The sequence below is a fragment of the Neoarius graeffei genome, chromosome 7 (assembly GCF_027579695.1).
Source record: "Neoarius graeffei isolate fNeoGra1 chromosome 7, fNeoGra1.pri, whole genome shotgun sequence".
NCBI classification, from domain to species: domain Eukaryota; kingdom Metazoa; phylum Chordata; class Actinopteri; order Siluriformes; family Ariidae; genus Neoarius; species Neoarius graeffei.
This window is the reverse complement of record NC_083575.1, coordinates 81,800,468-81,821,195: the sequence shown is the minus strand read 5'-3', so window position 1 is coordinate 81,821,195 and position 20,728 is coordinate 81,800,468. Positions and strand designations below refer to the sequence as shown.

Sequence of the window (20,728 nt, the reverse complement as noted above, 5' to 3'; positions counted from 1 at the left end):
ACGAGGTACCAGCAGATAGCCTGCACCTTTTGATCTAAGTAGGCGTGGCGGGTCATAGACGAGCAGAAGTTCACTCCGGTACTGTGGTGCAAGACCATTCAGTGCTTTAAAGGTCAATAGTAGTATTTTATAATCAATACGAAATTTGATTGGGAGCCAATGCAGTGTGGATAAGACAGGGGTGATGTGGTCATATTTTCTAGTTCTAGTAAGGACTCTTGCTGCTGCATTTTGAACTAACTGGAGCTTGTTTATGCACTTTTTGGAACATCCAGACAGTAAGGCATTACAATAATTCAACCTGGAGGTAACGAAAGCATGAACTAGTTTTTCCGCGTCACGTAGTGACATTAAATTTCTTATCTTAGCAGTATTTCTGAGATGAAAGAAAGCTATCCGGGTGATGTTATCAATGTGAGTTTCGAATGAAAGACTGGGGTCAATAATCACCCCGAGGTCTTTTACTGCTGCACATGAAGAAACAGAAAGGCCATCCAGAGTTACTGTGTAATCAGAAAACCTACTTCTAGCTGCATGTGGTCCTAGTACAAGTACTTCAGTCTTGTCAGAGTTAAGCAGAAGGAAGTTAATAAGCATCCAGTGTCTCATGTCCTTCACACATTCCTCAATTCTATTAAGCTGGTGTCTCTCGTCTGGTTTTGCAGAAACATACAACTGTGTGTCATCAGCATAACAGTGGAAACTAATACCATGCTTACGAATAATATCACCCGGAGGTAACATGTATAAAGAAAAAAGCAGTGGACCCAAGACAGAACCTTGTGGAACACCAAACTTTACCTCAGTACGTCTAGAAATATCACCATTTACATCAACATACTGATAGCGATCAGTTAAATAAGACCTGAGCCAGGAGAGGGCCGTTCCCTTAACTCCCACAACATTTTCTAGTCTATCCAGAAGAATGGAATGATCAATGGTATCAAATGCTGCACTAAGGTCAAGCAACACAAGCAGCGAGGTCATCAGAAGAGGAGATCCTGTTTTCTTTGCTGTATTGGACAAATGCTTCATCCTAATCATTCCTGGTTAACCAAAAAGTCCCAGATCTGTGTGATTTCTCGAACCACCTTCTTCTTTTGGCTGTTCCTGTTAGGAGTCGCCACAGCAGATAACGTCCCTCCATCTCCTCCTGTCCTCCGTCGCACCAACCGTCGTCATGTCCTCCTTCACCACATCCGTAAAGCTCATCTTCGATCTTCCTCATTCATTTCCTTCTACCTGGCATCTCCATGTCCAGTATTCTTGGTTTCTTGGAACATTTTGGGAACTAAAACAAGCCCCGTTTCTTGTGTTGGGAAAGATCGTGACAAAGTTCCTGCAATGGAAACCTGGTCTTTCACATAAACCCAAAGGAACCTGAGAGCAGGATGGTTTTATATGAGCGGTTCTGTTTCAATAGACAGATGTTGGTGCATCCTGAGCCTGTAGGTTGAGCTGTGTGAGGATGTTCAGCATGTTTATGTCGCTGCTGTTGTGTGTTGTAGGTGTCCTGTGCCATGGCGACCTGACTGAGAAACTAAAACTCCTCTATAAGATGCACATACTGCCAGGTAAAACTGTGTGTGTCTGTCTGCATAGTGCTTTTTTTTCTTTAGACCCCTCCCTCTCCCCGTCTAAACTGTGCTTGCTTAATTATTTCACATTATGACGATCAAAAATCCATTAAATATTGCACCGAATTGTAATTACTTGTTTCATGAGACGATCATTTTTACTGCTACATTTACTTTAATTGCCTTTATCATGTTGATTGAACTTTTGTTCCTACCCCAAAGTGGATTATTTTCCTATAACGTCACATCAGGCCAGTCTCGGAAGACAATAACAGCTTTATCAGTTAGATCTCTGTCACAGCGTGTTACGCTAAATGCTATTTTTGGTCGGCTCACGCAACTCTACTGAAGAACTCAGGAGTTCGCATGAAGCAGGAGCAGCACACCATATTAATTTTTTTTTTTCTCTTTCCCTCTCAGATGTACGTCATGAGCAGGACGAGCCAGATTCGGCTTTTGAGGCCACGCAGTATTTCTTTGAGGACATCACCCCTGAGACCTCCAATGGTACACACACACACACACACACACACACACACACACACACACACACACAGTGCTGCCTGCCAGTTAATTTATTCAGTGTGTCTAGTTTTGTTTTGTGCTGTTTGCTTTCTGGAGTTTATTCCAAAGACTTGATGATCGATTTATTTATTTAAATTTTTTTTCAGAGCTGCATGTGCTCAGGTCTTTCAGCTTTAGAGATAAAGGCAAAGTTGACAGGAAAACACAATATTATATACGCTGTATTTCAACATCCGTCCTCGGAGCATGATTATATTCTCATATTTTGTCTTGTTTTTTCTATTATATAGACAAGACATGAGTGTTTTACCGGGAAATACGCCACTCGTATTTTTCATACGAACTACATCCGGATGGCAACCGTGACTCATTTCTCTTTATCATATGACCTATATGGACCCGTGTGCACGCACTCCTCTTAATAAAACCATTGGGAAAAGTCACGGCTGGGCAGATATGGATTTTTGAATCCAGCCGTTTTCGTTTTGCCGTTTCGATTTTGTTACTTTGAAAAATAAGCGACACGACTGAGCACAATGAAAGTGAATTTTATTATCCAGATGATTTTATTAGACACGGACCTCGCTGAAAAGAAAAACCAGTACTTTTGAGCAAAGAGATTCACTTGTTTATACGGTACAAATGGGGGCGGCACGGTGGTGTAGTGGTTAGTGCTGTCGCCTCACAGCAAGAAGGTCCGGGTTCGAGCCCCGTGGCCGGCGAGGGCCTTTCTGTGTGGAGTTTGCATGTTCTCCCCGTGTCTGCGTGGGTTTCCTCCGGGTGCTCCGGTTTCCCCCACAGTCCAAAGACATGCAGGTTAGGTTAACTGGTGACTCTAAATTGACCGTAGGTGTGAATGTGAGTGTGAATGGTTGTCTGTGTCTATGTGTCGGCCCTGTGATGACCTGGCGACTTGTCCAGGGTGTACCCCGCCTTTCGCCCGTAGTCAGCTGGGATGGGCTCCAGCTTGCCTGCGACCCTGTAGAAGGATAAAGCGGCTAGAGATAATGAGATGAGATACGGTACAAATGACCTTTTGTTATCGAGTCGTCGTCAGACGAAGAACATTGAACTGACTCGACTGCCGACTCGACTCTGTGTTTTGTTTTCAGCTCAAAGTTATTTTGTGTAGACTTAATAGGTTTGTACTGACTTTTACTAACGATGTTATCTTCAAATCGTTTTCATTCCAAGAGAACAGTAAAGTCAGTTGTATTTTATAGAATTCGAACTTGTGCGAAGGTGATTCAGCATGTAACAAACGTGGTTGGGTCATAAAAACACGCGTTCAAAAATATCACCAAATGCACAGATTTATTCAAGTGCTTTTAGTGACGTGAAAAGAAGTGGATAGCGAGAGAAATAGAAGCCTGCAGGCCAGAGTCTTTCAGTCCAAACACCGTTGAAGCGGCATAACCAAAATGTGCAACAACCGATGCGCTTCAGTCCATTAAATAATATGAAAAGGAAACAAAAAAACCCTCAAATTGTTATCAAAGTCTCAAAAAACAGTAATCCACAGCACAAGTCCAAGAACACGGCAAGACAGACTTTCAAAAAAACTCCCGCAAGCAAAAAAAAAAAAAGGAAAAAGCCTCGATATCGCCTCCTTGGAACACTTGTCGAGTTCGCGAAATCTGGCAATATTCCAAAATCGGGCGTGATGAGTAAAGCGTAATTCACGGTTCTTTTGGTGATCAGCAAAACAATAAATTAATCTGGAATTTTAAGAGATCAGGAGGTATGTTACCGGCACCATCTACCCCCATCCATTAATTCATTCATTTTCTACGTCCCATTTAAAAAGCAAACACGCGATTCTAAAGGAGCACAGCCATAGGACAGAAAATGAGAAGGTGAGTGACCGTGAGGAACCCTATCGTCTTCCTAGGCTCATACTAGCCCTGAATCAGTGATCTATGCCCATGATAATCAAGATAGATGGAGAATTAGAGAGATAGAGAACTCTGTAATAATACCTTGCCAGGCTTTTCATAATAAATTACATATTAAGTTAGATAACAAGTTATAAACTTCGTAAATGAGTCCACCCCCTTTGAAAAGTAACATTTTAAACAATATCTCAATGAACACAAACAATTTCCAAAATGTTGACAAGACAAAGTTTAATATAACATCTGTTTAATTTATAACGTGAAAGTAAGGTTAATAATATAACTTGGATTACACTTTTTTTTTTTTCAGTTTTACTCAAATTACGGTGGTGCAAAAATGAGTACACCCCACAACAAAAACTACGACATCTACCGGTAGTACTTTGTATGGCCTCCATGATTTTTAATGACAGCACCAAGTCTTCTAGGCATGGAATGAACAAGTTGGTGACATTTTGCAACATCAATCTTTTTCCATTCTTCAACAATGACCTCTTTTAGTGACTGGATGCTGGATGGAGAGTGATGCTCAACTTGTCTCTTCAGAATTCCCCATAGGTGTTCGATTGGGTTCAGATCAGGAGACATACTTGGCCACTGAATCACTTTCACCCTGTTCTTCTTCAGAAATCCAACAGTGGCCTTAGATGTGTGTTTAGGATCATTGTCATGTTGGAAAAGTGCACGACGACCAAGGGCACGGAGTGATGGTAGCATCTTCTCTTTCAGTCTCGAGCAATACGTCTGTGAATTCATGATGCCATCAATGAAATGCAGCTCCCCGACACCAGCAGCACTCATGCAGCCCCACATAAGGACACTGCCACCACCATGTTTCACTGTAGGCACCATGCATTTTTCTTTGTATTCCTCACCTTTGCGACACCATACAGTTTTGAAGCCATCAGTTCCAAAATCATTTATCTTGGTCTCATCACTCCAGAGTATAGAGTCCCAGTAGTCTTTATCTTTGTCAGCATGGGCCCTGGCACACTCTAGTCGGGCTTTTTTGTGCCTGGGCTTTAGGAGAGGCTTCTTTCGTGGACGGCATCCATGCATGCCATTCCTCTGCAGTGTACGCCGTATTGTGTCACGGGAAATAGTCACCCCAGTTTGGCTTTCTACTTCTTTAGATAACTGCAGTGAACTTGCATGCCGATTTTCTTCAGCCCTTCTCATCAGAAGACGCTCCTGTCGAGGTGTTAACTTCCGTGGACGACCTGGACGTCTCTGTGAAATGGTTGCAGTTCCATCTTTCTTAAATTTTTGTCCCACTTTTGCTACAGTATTCTGACTGATAAGTAAAGCTTTGCTGATCTTCTTGTAGCCTTCACCTTTGTGGTGTAAAGAAATTATTTTCTTTGGGGAATTCTGAAGAGACAAGTTGAGCATCACTCTCCATCCAGCATCCAGTCACTAAAAGAGGTCATTGTTGAAGAATGGAAAAAGATTGATGTTGCAAAATGTCGCCAACTTGTTCATTCCATGCCTAGAAGACTTGGTGCTGTCATTAAAAATCATGGAGGCCATACAAAGTACTAGATGTAGTAGTTTTTGTTGTGGGGTGTACTCATTTTTGCACCACCCTAATTTGAGTAAAACTGAAAAATGTGTAATCCAAGTTATTAAGCTTACTTTCACGTTATAAGTTAAACAGATGTTATATTAAACTTTGTCTTTTCAACATTTTGGAAATTGTTTGTGTTTATTGAGAGGTTGTTTAAAATGTTACTTTTCAAAGGGGGTGCACTCATTTACGCTCAGCACTGTATATAATGTGGCTGATGCTACAAGCATATAAATTGCTTGCTGTCAATCAAATTAAAAATTGGTTTGTTTTTCACACACCGTTGTTCATTGTTTTATACTGTGTATGTTAGTTAAAAAAGGTCATATGATAAAATGCTGATTGACCGACTTGAGTCGGGTCGGACGGGAAAATATTTCGCTCTTGGTCATTCAAGCCAAATATTTTCCCACCTGGTTCTCCCAGTCAGTCAATAAGTACATAATGTGTTACTTGTGAGGAAATCGATGAAATGTTTTTGATAAATTTGGGGACTTTGTGTCACAAGAAAGAAAATCACACGTTGGCTTGAAGATATGAAGTTTATCTTCTTGTGTTGGAAAAACTTGTATTTTTCATATGACGTACATCGCGGATCTGAGTGACATATTTCCCGATATTTCACTCCGATGATGTCATGCCCAGTGTTTTCCCACTGACTAGACATATGTTGTCAAAATGGTGAACCGGTTCATAATTAAAATTCTTTTGATTAACTTGCGTATTTTTTTTTTGTGTGTGAATGTGTCCATATATTGGCATTCTCATGTTGAAAAATATATCACCACTCGAAGATGCACTTCACGTGCCACCGTGCAATATCCTTGATATATAAATAAAAGGGTGACATGAAGCATCAGTGTGGTGCATTTGTGGAAATCAGTTGGCTCCTTCGATCTCGAAAGATCGTGGTGATCTGCGCCAGGGGTCATCCATCAGTTGTCGAGTTGCAGCACCTAGGATGACCGTATAGGCCGATGCGTGAGCCGCACAGTCTACTACAGTTGCTGCAGGTGAAGTTGCTTGGTCGGGTGTCTGTTGATGCTGTCTGCAGTCTCCTCTGTCGTTGGAGCCTCCTCTCCCCCCACCGGGTCTCTCTCCTTTCCTCAGCTTCCCCAACGACGGCCTTGGTGGTGGACCGCCAGCCGGCGCGGTCTGAGGCCGCTGTCTCCAGGTCTGCGGGGTTGAAACCGCCTGCCCTCAGGTCACGCTTGCACGTGTCCTTGTAGCATAGTGCGGGTCATCCTGTGGGCCTGGAGCCTGTGGCCAGCTCACCATACAGCACGTCCTTTGGGACACGGCTGTCGTTCATGCAGCTGACGTGGCCTAGCCAGCGCAGGCGTCTCTGGGTCAGCATGGCAAACATGCTGGGCATCCCTGCCTTGGCCAGGACATTGGTGTTGGTGACATGGTCCTGCCAGGTGATGCCCAGAAGTCTTCTGAGATAGCACATGTGGAAGGCGTTCAGTCTGCGTTCTTGGTGGGAGTAGAGGGTCCATACTTTGCTTCCATAGAGGAGAGTGCTCAGCATGCAGGCCTGATGCACTCTCATTTTGGTGTTGGTCGTGAGCATGGTGTTGTCCCAGACTCTCTTCGCAAGACTGGCCATTGCTGTTACTGTTTTGCCGATCCGCACGCTTAGCTCGGTGTCGAGAGAGAGGTTCCTGGAGATGGTGGAGCCCAGATAGGTGAACCTGTCCACCACTTCGAGAGTGTGGTTGCCGATGTTGATGTGGGGAGCTCTGCTGACGTCCTGGCCCATGATGTTGGTCTTCTTCAGGCTTATAGTGAGCCCGAACTCGTTGCAGGCATCTGTGAAGCAAGTGATGAGTCGCTGTAGCACTTCCTCGGTGAGGGCAGCATCGTCTGCGAAGAGCATCTCTCTGATGAGGACCTTCCGCACCTTCGTCTTTGCTCGGAGGCGTGCCAGGTTGAAGAGGCCCCCGTCACTCCTGGTGTGGAGGAAGATGCAGTCTTCGGCCTGTCGGAAGGCATGGCGCAACAGTAGGAAGAAGAACACACCAAAGAGAGTCGGAGCGAGGACGCACCCCTGCTTGACACCGCTCTTGATTGGGAAGGGGTCCGAGGATGATCCGTCGTACTGAACAGTGCCACTCATGTTGTCATGGAAGGACGTGATCATCCTCAGGAGCTTGGGGTGACATCCAATCCAGTGTAGGAGGGTGAAGAGTCCTTCTCTGCTGACCAAGTCGAACGCCTTGGTCAGGTCGATGAAAGCGATGAGCAAGGGTCGTCTCTGCTCACGGCACTTCTCCTGTAGCTGTCTCAGGGAGAAAAGGTGACATGAAGCATCAGTGTGTGCATTGTGGAAATCAGCATTCTATTAATTATGCATATAATGCAGTTACACTGTTTGAACACCAGAGGTCCCAATCTGCACAACCCATACTGTACGGTATATATGTAGAGCGCTCTGGTCAGAGCCTGTGAGATCTGCACTTGTCAATTCTGATAGCCCAGTGTATCTTAGATTGCAACCACCAACGCATTACATGTTCTATGGTTATACAACCATGTTACAACTAGGGATGTTAACCAATGACCGTTTGACTGATGGTTGACCGAATCAACGTCAACCGGTTAATTTTTTTTTGGTTGTCGATTAAAAAAAAAATCAATCGTTTTGAAGCTGCCGATTTTGGAGCGGAGAACCTGGAATTCTGTGTTGTAAACGCTTGGGGCATGCCATGCGGTGTAAGGACGACAGCTGACAAATGAGAAACACCCATTCAGTCATGTCCCGCCCTCCCGCCCCAGTTGAAGACAGCTGCCACTTGGTGAAAGAAAAGTCTCAGTGTTGGATTACATTCTACTTTGTAGACCACAGTGTTTTCTATTTTAACTTGTTTAAACCTGTTAACTTGTTAGTCTATGTATTTCCAAGAACAACTGTTTTTTGTGTGACCCTTGACAGAAGTTGACTGTATTTGTGAAAAAGTATCAGGCTAGACTTTTTAGCTTACAAATTACTATTCTGTTTTTTTTTTTTTTTATTATTATTAGAAGGCACATCGAGTTTAGTCCTGCCTTGGCCAGTGCATTCTGAAAGTATGTTTTGGTCTGTAGCCAACAATGCATGTTACTGCAGATCATATCTCTCCACACAAACTAAAGGCGCAGATGCCGACTTTTGGAGGGAAGGGGAGAGATTGAACTGACAGCGGTGTCTGGAGGGGGAGTGACAAACGCAGCTTTTATGTCTGTGAGCCAAGTCGGTGACGGCTTCAGAGCAACTTCAATACCATGCAGTAATGGCGTGTTGATATTGGTAACGGCGTTATAACGATTGTCGCTAATTAATTAGATTACCCGGCGTTATAACAGCCTTTATTTTAACGCCGTTATTCCCATCACATGGGCGGCACGGTGGTGTAGTGGTTAGCGCTGTCGCCTCACAGCAAGAAGGTCCTGGGTTCGAGCCCCGGGGCCGGCGAGGGCCTTTCTGTGTGGAGTTTGCATGTTCTCCCCGTGTCCGCGTGGGTTTCCTCCGGGTGCTCCGGTTTCCCCCACAGTCCAAAGACATGCAGGTTAGGTTGACTGGTGACTCTAAATTGACCGTAGGTGTGAATGTGAGTGTGAATGGTTGTCTGTGTCTATGTGTCAGCCCTGTGATGACCTGGCGACTTGTCCAGGGTGTACCCCGCCTTTCGCCCATAGTCAGCTGGGATAGGCTCCAGCTTGCCTGCGACCCTGTAGAAGGATAAAGCGGCCAGAGATAATGAGATGAGATGAGTATTCCCATCACTGAATGTTATGTACTACTTCTAGCACTTGACTTTATTTTCAACGCCATCATGGCCAACTGAAACTGTCTCTAAGCTGGAGCCATTTGTCCTCCGTGTTTGACTAAATGTTTCGTGCTATAGAAAAGGTAATGTGAGTGGAGGGCAGCAACTGGGACTGAATGTGCGGATGCTCACGGTTAGATTTAGAATAGATTCTAATAATTCCAGTTCTAGAATTTTAAACTCATAGGTTAACCGACTTTAACCGGCTAATGAGGCTCGGTGGTCGGTCAAGATTTTTTTTAGTTTTCGCCATCCCTACTTTAGTAGTTTTTTTCAACACCAAAAGCCGGTCGGCATTTTAGCCATCTTTGGAGCTCTAATTCATCTGCAGAGCTCATTAGGTTAAAGTCCATCATTTCCCCAGGTCAGAGATTTTTTTTTTTAAAGGAGAATGTATAAAGCTATCTACTTGTACATTTATTTTTAAGATATGGTAAACCTGTAGGACATTTTGTTTACATTATTAAACTTCTGTTCATAACCACTTTAAATTTTTTTCCTTTTTTACAGACAAAAATGCACATTGTTTATGATTCAGAAATGTCTTTTCAATCATCGTGTTTCTTGATTCAAATTTTGTTCAAAATATTCTGAGAATCTACTTGAATCAAAGTTGTGAAGCCACCATTATTCTATCCACATTCACTGGATATGAGCAGTCGCATGCTCTGATAGCCGAGTAGCCAATCAGCTCATATACCATGAGTAGAGAAAAGCAAAATGGTTTTGCTGAACCAACCGAGGATGAAATAAAAACTCGAAAACAAAACCCGAAAAATACAAACAACAAAAAAAAGGCAACAAAATATGGAATAAAAAGTATTTGATGGTAAGAATGTATCTTTTTTTTTCAAGAATTATTATTATTATTTTAGCATTTTTCACAAATTGCTACTGTCATTTCACTGGTTTTGTTTACATTCTAAGCAGAAATGATTTTGTCGGGCATTTTGTATAAAGTTTTTATTTATCGAATTTGCAAAAAATAAAAATAAAACTGCTGTCTTTCTCAAAACCCACTGAATGTGGATAGAATAAAACAGTTATTCCGCTCAATCTCCTCGTACATGGCTTATAGCCGATTCAGTGCTACGGACCTTGTCGGCTATCGGTTCATGTACGTCTCGATTTCGTGGGAAAACTGTTAATTATTAATCAAATCGTGACCAGAGTGGATCATTATATCCTTAATATACAGTACCCTCCATGATTATTGCACCCCGGTAAAGCTTAGTAAAAAGTGTTAGAAAAAATCCACCTTTTGGTGAAGTTTCATGTCTGTCTCACTAGAAAAATTTTATTCAGGCAAAAAGAAATCCCTCATCAAGAAATAATTATTTTCAATGATTGTGAGCTGAAGCTACTTCACCAAGAGGTGCCTTTTTTTTCTAACCCTTTTTACTAATCATTACAAGGCGTGCAATAATTGTGGAGGGCGCTATAGAGTTATACCACCTGATCTTATCAGAATTCTTATCATCTTATCATTGTACTGACTTTTATATTCAGGCTCTGGTGCATTCAGCGTACAGTATATAATATAAATATGTGAAAACCCATCACTCTGGAGTTAGTATTTGAGTTAACTTGACCTGTGTTGTTTAACATATAGGCCTTGTACCGAAGAACAGGAGTGAGAAAGATGACGGATTTGTTAGGGTCACGTTCAAGAATGAAAAAGGTAAAAAAAACACACACACACACACACACACACACACACGAGAGCGTCCTTCACAGGAAGTTAGCACTCTCTGGTGGTCACTCTACACACTTTCTGTATTTAACACACACTGCATTGCTTTAAAGCAGAACTGAAGTCATTTTTAAACTTGCTTTATTTCTTAATTAACGTGTTATTCAATTACGTTTTCGGTTTTAGTAACCTTATATCGTGACTCGTATTGGGAACTAATTGCAATTAAATATTATACTTATCGGCCTATTCGGTTTTTAGCCATGTTGAATTTAGTCCGTTTGGTCCACGGCAGGCGTCGCTTATCCGCGTGATCTTCACGAGACTTGTGCGAGACTTCGAAACGTGAAGAAGTGTCAGCCAGGTGTCAGCGCCGCCATTTTGAAAACTGTTTTCCAAAGAAATATTGCACAAAAACGAGTTTAAATGCCTACTTTTTTCAAACTTTCCTGATTGCTATCAAAACAAACAAAACTTCCAGCTTGATTACATCAGCATTCGAAAGAGGGCGCGCGCATTTTTTGACAACCCCTGTGCCTGAAATCGCTCCTTACTCACTATATAGTGAGGACGCCATTTTGTAGTGCTGTCCGAAACCTTAGTGAGGATTATTTACACCGTATATAGTGCACTCAAAGTATCCCACAGTGCATCACGAAAAGTAGTGTACAACCGATGGTCACTAACCAAAGCGATATATCCCATCATGCATTGCAGTCGCACTGAAAATCAAATTAAAAGTCTCAAATTTGATTTAATAAAAGGCAGTGGCAAAGAAGAAAGTATTCAGCCTTGATTTTTTTTTTTTTAAACTGAAATATGCAGGTACTTTGTATTTATTAACGTAGGAAATGCGCTCAGTATAATATGGATTTATCACAAAAACGCATGCATGTATTTATTATTTTGAAAACCCACCAGCCGACTGATCTGGCACGTTTTAATTGCGTGACAGTAATGACGTAAATACGGTACCAGCGCGACGAAGTAGTGTCCGAAAGCGTTTTTCCATTTTACCAATGAGCTCACTATATAGTCCTCTATAGACTAATTCCCTATATAGGGAGTAGTGAGCGATTTCAGACACGGAACGTTGGTTGCTTTGATTTCCGCTGTACGTTTTACTTCCATCCTACGATGTCTCGCACAGGTCTCAACGAATCTCGTTTATGGCCATCGCTTTGACATATGGACTGATATATTACAGAGCATATTTCAAACACTCAGAACTTGCTATAGCAGCGACAAAATGGCGATCAAAAATGCATTCCGATATTTAATAAAATGATAAATAGAATTTTGATAATAAAAAAAATTGCCTTCAGTTCAACTTTAACAAAACTTTGTGTTCTTGTGCTTTCAATCATTGGTGGAAGATTTTCAGGAGATGAAAATCTGATCACCCATACAAACAATGACGGAAATTCATACTGAATATGCCAACGTACGGTATCTAATCTCGCACTAGCATTGCAAAATGTTATGTTTTTACAGTTTCTCAGTACCATGACACAATGCAATTTTGGTCTTTTATAGCTGTGATAACAGTAACACGCGTGTTTCTTGGCTGTTCCACACCATGGACTATAACTATAAACATATAAAAAGTATGACATGTCAATCTTTTAAGTAATAAAGTGGAATAAAAGATTTTGGGAGGTGCTGTTGGAGGAAACGATCGACTTCAGTGATGCCACTTCACATCTTGGCGTATCCCGACACCCTGTCGTTGATTATCTTTCTAGAACGCCACACACCATAAATGTTTTCATGTCTAGTTGTACATTTTATAGACAGTGGTGCGTTATTCAGTGTCAGAAACCATATAAACGTCTGTTAAAGATACTGAAGAACCCAGACGAGTGCGCATGTGCTTTGGATGATGGTAAACTCATGGCTAGGGTGACCAGATTTCCCGAGTCTAAAACCGGGACACTTTGCGCATGACCGTGATACTCGTGCACGCACACGCGTTTTGATGTAAACATGCACCGGCTCAAACCATGGCTCAGACAGGTGCTTTTATCATTTTGTAGAAGCTCACTTTTATCAACATTTCAGAGAATAATCAAGTATTTTCTTATCATCTACATGTACTTCTATCACAATTCAGTTAAGGTAAGAAAATCAGACAGCAGATGTGATGATAGGGAACAGGCCAATAGCCTAAATTTCAACTGATTTTATTTCACCTTTGTGAAAACGCCAAGAAAATGCATTGCTTGCATATTAACATCAACATTTTATGCGATGAACTTTTTTTTTTTTAAACAATAGGCTATGCATTGTAACAGCAATGAGTGCATGAGCCTAATCGTTGTCACCTCTGAACCTTTACCCAAAATGCCTCTGTTTAATCTTAACCGGTGTCGGCTATTAACTATTTTGAAAACGTGAACCCTGAGTTGACAACAGCATCAAACAAGTCGAGACAATCTGTGATACAGATTAAGACAGATGAAAGACGACAAAAAATGTTTCAGAAACACAACCCAACCCACCCTAAAGAAGATGCCATTTTATTGCATATATTTACGTGATGAGTGAATTTGCTCCAGTAGCGCTTTATTGCCCGAGAGCCTGCTGTGAAACTGCGAGCAAGTATCGTCAAAATTAGCCCAGGTAATGAGCAAGGCTTTGAGAGTAGGCACGGTCATGCGATTCCTTTCGTCAGTCCAGGTGTTGCTCATGAGTGAAAATATTCGCTCAACTGGAGCATTGGTCCCAGGTAGGCACATGGCAAACTAGCAAAGCTGACTGACATTACTGTAAGGAATCTCCCTACTCTGGGTGCGATTTGCTGGGGGGGGATCATCCCCCCCCTTCTGGTTTTTATCTCTGCTGAAAAAAAATCCTCAGGGACAACCCCGTCAATTAAACAAACAAACCAAAAAAAAAGTTGACATGACAGGCATGTTGTGACACAGTTTTCTATGGTCTACATTGCACTCACTTTCAAAATGACCCGAAGTGGCAGCTTTGATGTTCACGAACGTCCCCAGCAAATAGATACATTGTAGATAATAACAATATGTTTGCGTTCTATGCAGGGATGCAAACAGCGCGCCTTTTGGCGGATGCCGCCTTTATCACGGCCAATTTTTTTTTTTTCTAGGGGGGGCGTTGGAGTGTCTGATTATAGTTTCAAAGTAAATTCTGTATTAAAATTACTAAATAAGCAAATCCGTTACAGTCCATGAAACAGGAAGTATAAGGATGAGAAAAAAACAGTTTAAATCGGAAAGCTGCGCACAATGTGAACTGCACCATCAGAGCAAACTGTTCATTTAATATTCATGTATTTTAGTGATTTTCGAGTCACTGTCCATTTAATCCGGAGGGAGAGAAACATCACAGCGACGCGACAAGCAATGCGAACTTTGTTGTGTTAGTGTTTGTGTATTTAGTCAGAGAGATAGGAAGATGAATTTACTATCTCTGGTTTAGTGTTCGTTTTCATTAAGTGTTATTCATTTGATATCATCGGATGTTATTGAGCTGTTAGCCTATTGTTACCTTAATTTTGTGACGTTTCATGATAAAAAAAAATAAAAAATCACCCCTTCTGTTTTTTTGACAAATCGCACCCTGTCCCTACTCTTGAAGTGCGCGAACATCTCCGCCCAGCGCTCATCCGTGCGGCATTGTCGCACAGTAGTTGACAGCCGCTAGCGCAAAAAAAAGGTTATAACGCGGCCTCTATATTGCAATACTGTACAAATAGATACATTGTAAGGTTGACTGCGCACACATGCTCATTGATGCTGAATTGCTAGAAGCTTTATTGACATCTCATTGGCTATGTATGATCGCTGTAACCGGGACAGTTTGTTAGTGTTTGGTGTAAACCGGGACATTTCGGTGTAAACCGGGACATTTCAGTGTCCCGACGGACCTTTGTCGGGACTGGGGACACCCAACTCAAAATCAGGACTGTCCTGGTCAAACTGGGACGTCTGGTCATGTTACTCATGGCTATAAGCCTCTCTTACCTAAAGAACTTCAAACCCCAAACATACAGTATTAAAGGCTTGTAAAGTCCATTTGGGGTAAGAAGAAAGTTCTGTTGCTTTAATGTGAGATGAAGGCGTGTGAATAAATTTGCCCTTTTGGTCCGTAGTGTGTGTAACGTACCGGCTTTAATACCTGTGAGATTGTTTTAAACCGTCACCATGTCAGAGCTCACTGCAGGGTTTAGACTTTAATGATACCAGTTTGCCATGCAGCGATAAATCCTTTTTTGAAATGTCATCTCTACTTCTGGTTTTATGATGACTGCAGTGAAGAAAATGCAGACTCCTGATTATCGTGCGTACTTGCGCTTGTGGAACCAGGAGATGAAATCTAAAACCGAGAGCATGAAGGATCTCCCCAAACTCAACCAGGTACCCAGATAGTCCTGTTTTTCATTTTCTGGATTACAGCAGTTACTTTACAAGATGACAGACTTTTACTATACGGTGTTATAAAGCAGTCCTTCATTTTAAAATAAAATCTCTCTTTCCCCTCCTCTCTTCTTCCCTTGTTCCTTCCTCTTCCCGCTCTACCTTTCTGTTCCTGGTTTCCTCTCTTGCCTCTCTACTTTCAACTCCATTTTCCCTCCTTTTCTCTGTCCCTTCATCCCTTGATCTCTCCCTATTCTGTTAATTTATTCCTCCCTATCTATCTCTGTCTTCTCTTCCTTTTCTGTTCTCAACTATCTCAAATTTTCCCTCCTCCTCCCTCTCTCCCCTCTTATCCTTCAATCTCTCTGTATTGTTAATTTCTTCTGCCCCATCTTTCTCCTGTTTTTTCTCCTCCTTTCCCCTTCCGCTCTCGTCTTTTCTCTCTGACCTTTCTTCCTTCTGTTCTCTTCCCCCATCATCCTTACACTCTTATTTCCCCTCTCCCACTTTGTCTCACACCCTCAAATCCATTTTTGTCGTCCTACCTCTCTTTACCACTTGTCTTCCCTTCTTTCACCACTTTCTTCTTTTCCTTTCCTGTTTTCTCTATTCTCTCCACTTCTTTCTCCCCCTCCATTATCCTTACACTCTTATTTTTCCACCTCTCCCACTGTCTCACACCCTCAACTCCATTTCTTTATCTCTTCCTACCACTTGTCTTCCCTTCTTTAACTCTGTCTCTCTCTCTCCCTCTCCCTTGCTCCTCCATCTTTTATTTGTTAATAATTTTATTTTGGACCCTCTTCTCGCTATTTTTATTTATTCCCTTCTCCATTTTTCTGTCCCTCCATGTCTCAGGGGCAGTTCATCGAGCTGTGCAAGACTCTGTACAACATGTTCAGCGAAGACGCTAATGAGCAGGAGCTATACCACGCTACAGCCACAGTGACCAGCCTGCTGCTGGAGATGGGGGAGGTGGGAAAGCTGTTCTGCAGCCCCTCCAGCAAGGAGGATGATGCTGATGATGAGGAGGACGACGAAGACGAGGAGCAGGCCACCGCAAGACACAGGAAGCAGCAGAGGACTCGGCAGGATTCGTTAAACCGCTCTGTTGACGACAAGCTCCCCAACACGGCGCCTATGGAGGACATCAAGCTGGACGAATCGCCCAAAGACACAGGAGCGTCCTCGGCCATGCTCGTCTCTGATGACGAGACCAAAGATGACACATCGGTGTCCTCGTACTCAGTACTGAGCACAGGCTCGCACGAGATGGACGAGAAGCTTCAGTGTGAGGATATCACTGAGGACACGGTGCTGGTGCGCAGTGGTGCCGGCGGAGATGGGATCCCACACAGCACTAGTATCGATAAGGACTGGGCCATAACCTTTGAGCAGTTTCTGGCCTCGGTGCTCACTGAACAAGCTTTGGTGCGCTACTTTGAGAAACCTGTGGACATCACGGCTCGCATTGCGAATGCAAAGAACGTGCGGAAGGGAGGGCAGACACACACGTCCGTCAGCGATTATGAGATCTCGCTCTCGGGCTAAACTGGATGGACAGTCTTTTATAAAAAAAACAAAACACAAAAAAAAAAAAAACCCTGACATCTGCGTTCACCTTTAAAGTTTACGTCAATGTTCCAAACATGCACAAAATGAGACAACAGAAACTCAACTAGTTTAACACTGGGAGTAAACATTACCAAACTACATCTTAAAAACAAATGCTAAAAATGGTCGATCTGTATTTCAAACTGATCTTCGAAGCCACGTTTAAAGCTCTGCATACGTACACACTGTCATCCTCTCAACTACCTTTTTCTTAATCGATTTAAATCATGTATATTTCTCGAAGACACTGGATATTTTAGAAAGGAAACAAAGTGGCTCTTGGCTGCGTATTTTCTCTAATGTGAATTCACCACGAAGAGTTTGAGATTCTGGACCTGAAGGACTGTGAAAGAAAGATCCTTGATTTTGAAATGGGATTGAACAGATTCTTGTCTTTTTAATTTAAAAAGGATGGAAGGATTTGCATACATATATATATTACATGCTTGGTGTACTTTATATGAAGTAATAATGTTTATCAGTATGTAATACAGGTAGACCGTGTATAGTCGTGTCGTGTCTACGCTTATACTGATTGCCTATTCAGGGAGTGACCAGTCCTTGTCTTTGTGACGCGAAAGGAACTCGGTTTAAGTAGATTTTAAAGGAATACTTCACTCCAGAAATGCAGTTTTTGGGTTCGGATCACTGAGTGACGCTGTTCCTTTAGCACAGTGATAATTTTGAATGTAGGATGTGCAAGAAGCCATGGGACTGGAGGAAGAGAACGGACATTGAAATGAACAGATACCCTGCTGTAAAGTCTAAGCATGACTGATTGATTTTGTCTCTGATTCGACACTGTCCTGTTAGAAATCACTACATTAATACTTCCAGACGTCTACAGTCTACGGCTGCCTCCTTATTTGACAAATAGTGCAATACGTGTTGAAAAGGAACCAGTCTAGGATTCATCTATCCATTTTTGCTGCGTCATTCATTTTTTGTTTTCTGTTTCTGGCACCTGCACTTTGAGATCCATTCTTCACTCTAACCCATGCAACGATGTACTGTATCTTACCATAGAAGACCTACAGATCTCATTAAATCACACATACAAGACCCCACACCACATCAAAACCCTTCTGAAGGTTTACGGTTTATTTTCATCTTTTCTCTGTTTCTTTCCTCACCCTCACATGCATGTGGCATGACCGTCCACTTTCATGTAAGCTTTTTCTTTTCTTTAAATAATACACTTTTAATGCTGCTGTTTTTAGTAGTTTCTCTGTGGATTGTTTTAAGTGTCCAGTAAAGATTTGCTCTAAATAATAAAAAAAAAAAAAAAAAAAAAGAATACTATGCTACCTATCGAAGAGTGTGAGGTCTGATTATTATCCATTTTTCCTTTTGGATGTGTGTATTTTAAAGTGCATATTCTGGACCAATTTTTTTTTTTTTTATATATGAAAGAATGTCCCTTTACACACTCATCCAGAAGGGTAATTTTGCACAAGGCCATCTGTTTACAGCAGAAAAAAATAAAATAACAAAACGTGTTTGGAAAAATCCCAAGGGAGTCTGGAGCCAGATTCGTGATGTTACCTGCGGAAGCGCCAGCAGGCTGCGCGAGCTTTGCACGGTTTCAGTGCACAGCCTGTGTAGACCAAGCGCTCCCATTTCTCTTTCATTGTCCGCTCTTTTGGGAAACGATGAGTACTAATCCCATCAAGGTTGGTGGTGCTACACCCTCCTACGATACATCTGTTAACCATTTTAATCATTACACGATAACGTTGAAGAAATTTACAGAAAACCACCAGGTCGTTTTCTCATAAACAAACCAGCGCTGACGTAGGATTCAGAGGGAGGTGTCCCGTACGTGACGTCACGAAAATCAATGTTTCCCGGGAAATCCAAATGCCAAGTTTTTTTCAGAGGCGGACCAATTCGCCTCATATGGCTTGATTTCAACTGAATTTTTCTGGTATTGCGCAAGGTAAAACAATTGCAGAGAATGCAGAATGTTACAGATGTTTGACTAAAGTTTAATATAAAATAGGAGAATTACATTGATCTGGCTCCTGAATTTACCTGTGATATGCACTTTAACGTAGCCACATGCATGCCGCAGCTTTGCCTTGTTCTTTAATTACATTAGGAATAAAAATCTCTGTAATGTGTTGTATGAAAATAATAGAGAGGAGAAGGAGCCTTTATTTGTTGCATGTACACACAAAAGCAACACACGTGAGCAGTGGGCAGCTATGCTAACAGCTGGGGGGCAGTTGGAGGTTAGGTGCCTTGTTTAAGGGCACTTCAGCCAATATACAGACTAAGGTGCTGTTCATTCACTCATGTCCCCTCACGTTTTTTCCCTTCTGGTCCTGAGAATCGAACCAGTGACTCTTTGGGTTAGTTCTCTAACCTTCAGGCCATGGCTGCTCCCTGACTAATCAGCAATGGTGATGTGGTGAGGGAGCTACTCTTACCCCACTGAAATGGATTATTTTCCAATAACACTGCAGAGATTCACCAACTCTTTTGTATTACCTTGCCTGGGCCGTAGTCCACCAGGGAGCAAGGTATGGTTTTCAGGGTTTTTTTTTTGTAAGCAATAGTACAGGAAAAGGGCTGGACCAATCTTCATAAAACTTTCAGGATAGATGGGCATTGGTCTCAAATAGAACCTCCAGCATTTTGAGGGGCATCTGGTCAAGGTCGTTTTTTTTCACGATACCTTCCTTCTGGTTCTGACTGTAATGCTCCCTTTCACAAACGTACAATTCTGATTCAAAATGAGATATTGGGTACAGTGGTGCTTGAAAGTTTGTGAACCCTTTAGAATTTTCTATATTTCTGCATAAATATGACCTAAAGCGTCATCAGATTTTCACACAAGTCCTAAAAGTAGATGAAGAGAACCCAGTTAAACAAATGAGAGAAAAATATACTTGGTCATTTATTTATTGAGGAAAATGATCCAATATCACATATCTGTGAGTGGCAAAAGTGTGTGATCCCCTTGTGCAGCAATAACTGCAACTAAATTTCTAGTAACTGTTGATCAGTCCTGCACACCGGCTTAGAGGAATTTTAGCCCATTTGTCCGTACAGAACAGCTTCAACTCTGGGATGTTGGTGGGTTTCCTCACATGAACTGCTCGCTTCAGGTCCTTCCACAACATTTCCATTGGATTAAGGTCAGGACTTTGACTTGGCCATTCCAAAACATTAACTTTATTCTTCTGTAACCATTCTTTGGTAGAATGACTTGTGCGCTTAGGGTCATTGTCTTGCTGCATGACCCACCTTCTCTTGAGATTCAGTTCATGGACAGATGTCCTGACATTTTCCTTTAGAATTCGCTGGTATAATTCAGAATTCATTGTTCCATCAATGATGGCAGCCGTCCTGGCCCAGATGCAGCAAAACAGGCCCGAACCATGATACTACCACCACCATGTTTCACGGATGGGGTAGGGTTCTTATGCTGGAATGCAGTGTAAAACAGGGTGCCCACTCTCACTTGATTGTCACCCAATTGATTGAAAACACCTGACTCTAATTTCACCTTCAAATTAACTGCTAATTGTAGAGGTGCACATACTTTTGCCACTCAGAGATATGTAATATCGGATAATTTTCCTCAATAAATAAATGACCAAGTATAAAATTTCTCAGTTGTTTAACTGGGTTCTCTTTATCTACTTTTAGGACTTG

General features: G+C 42.1%; 1 protein-coding gene across 1 annotated transcript in view; it reads left to right on the top strand.

Annotated features, from left to right (window-relative positions):
- Positions 1-18,365, top strand: part of tbc1d9 (TBC1 domain family, member 9 (with GRAM domain)) — a 101,394-nt gene extending 83,029 nt beyond the window's left edge. Inside the window, exons 18-22 of the mRNA XM_060926504.1 lie at positions 1,509-1,574; positions 1,998-2,084; positions 10,986-11,054; positions 15,348-15,451; positions 16,310-18,365. Of these exons, the coding sequence (XP_060782487.1) occupies positions 1,509-1,574; positions 1,998-2,084; positions 10,986-11,054; positions 15,348-15,451; positions 16,310-17,002 (1,019 nt within the window). The 3' untranslated portion in view covers positions 17,003-18,365. The remainder of the gene's footprint in view (positions 1-1,508; positions 1,575-1,997; positions 2,085-10,985; positions 11,055-15,347; positions 15,452-16,309) is intronic.
- Positions 18,366-20,728: the final 2,363 nt, after the last annotated feature.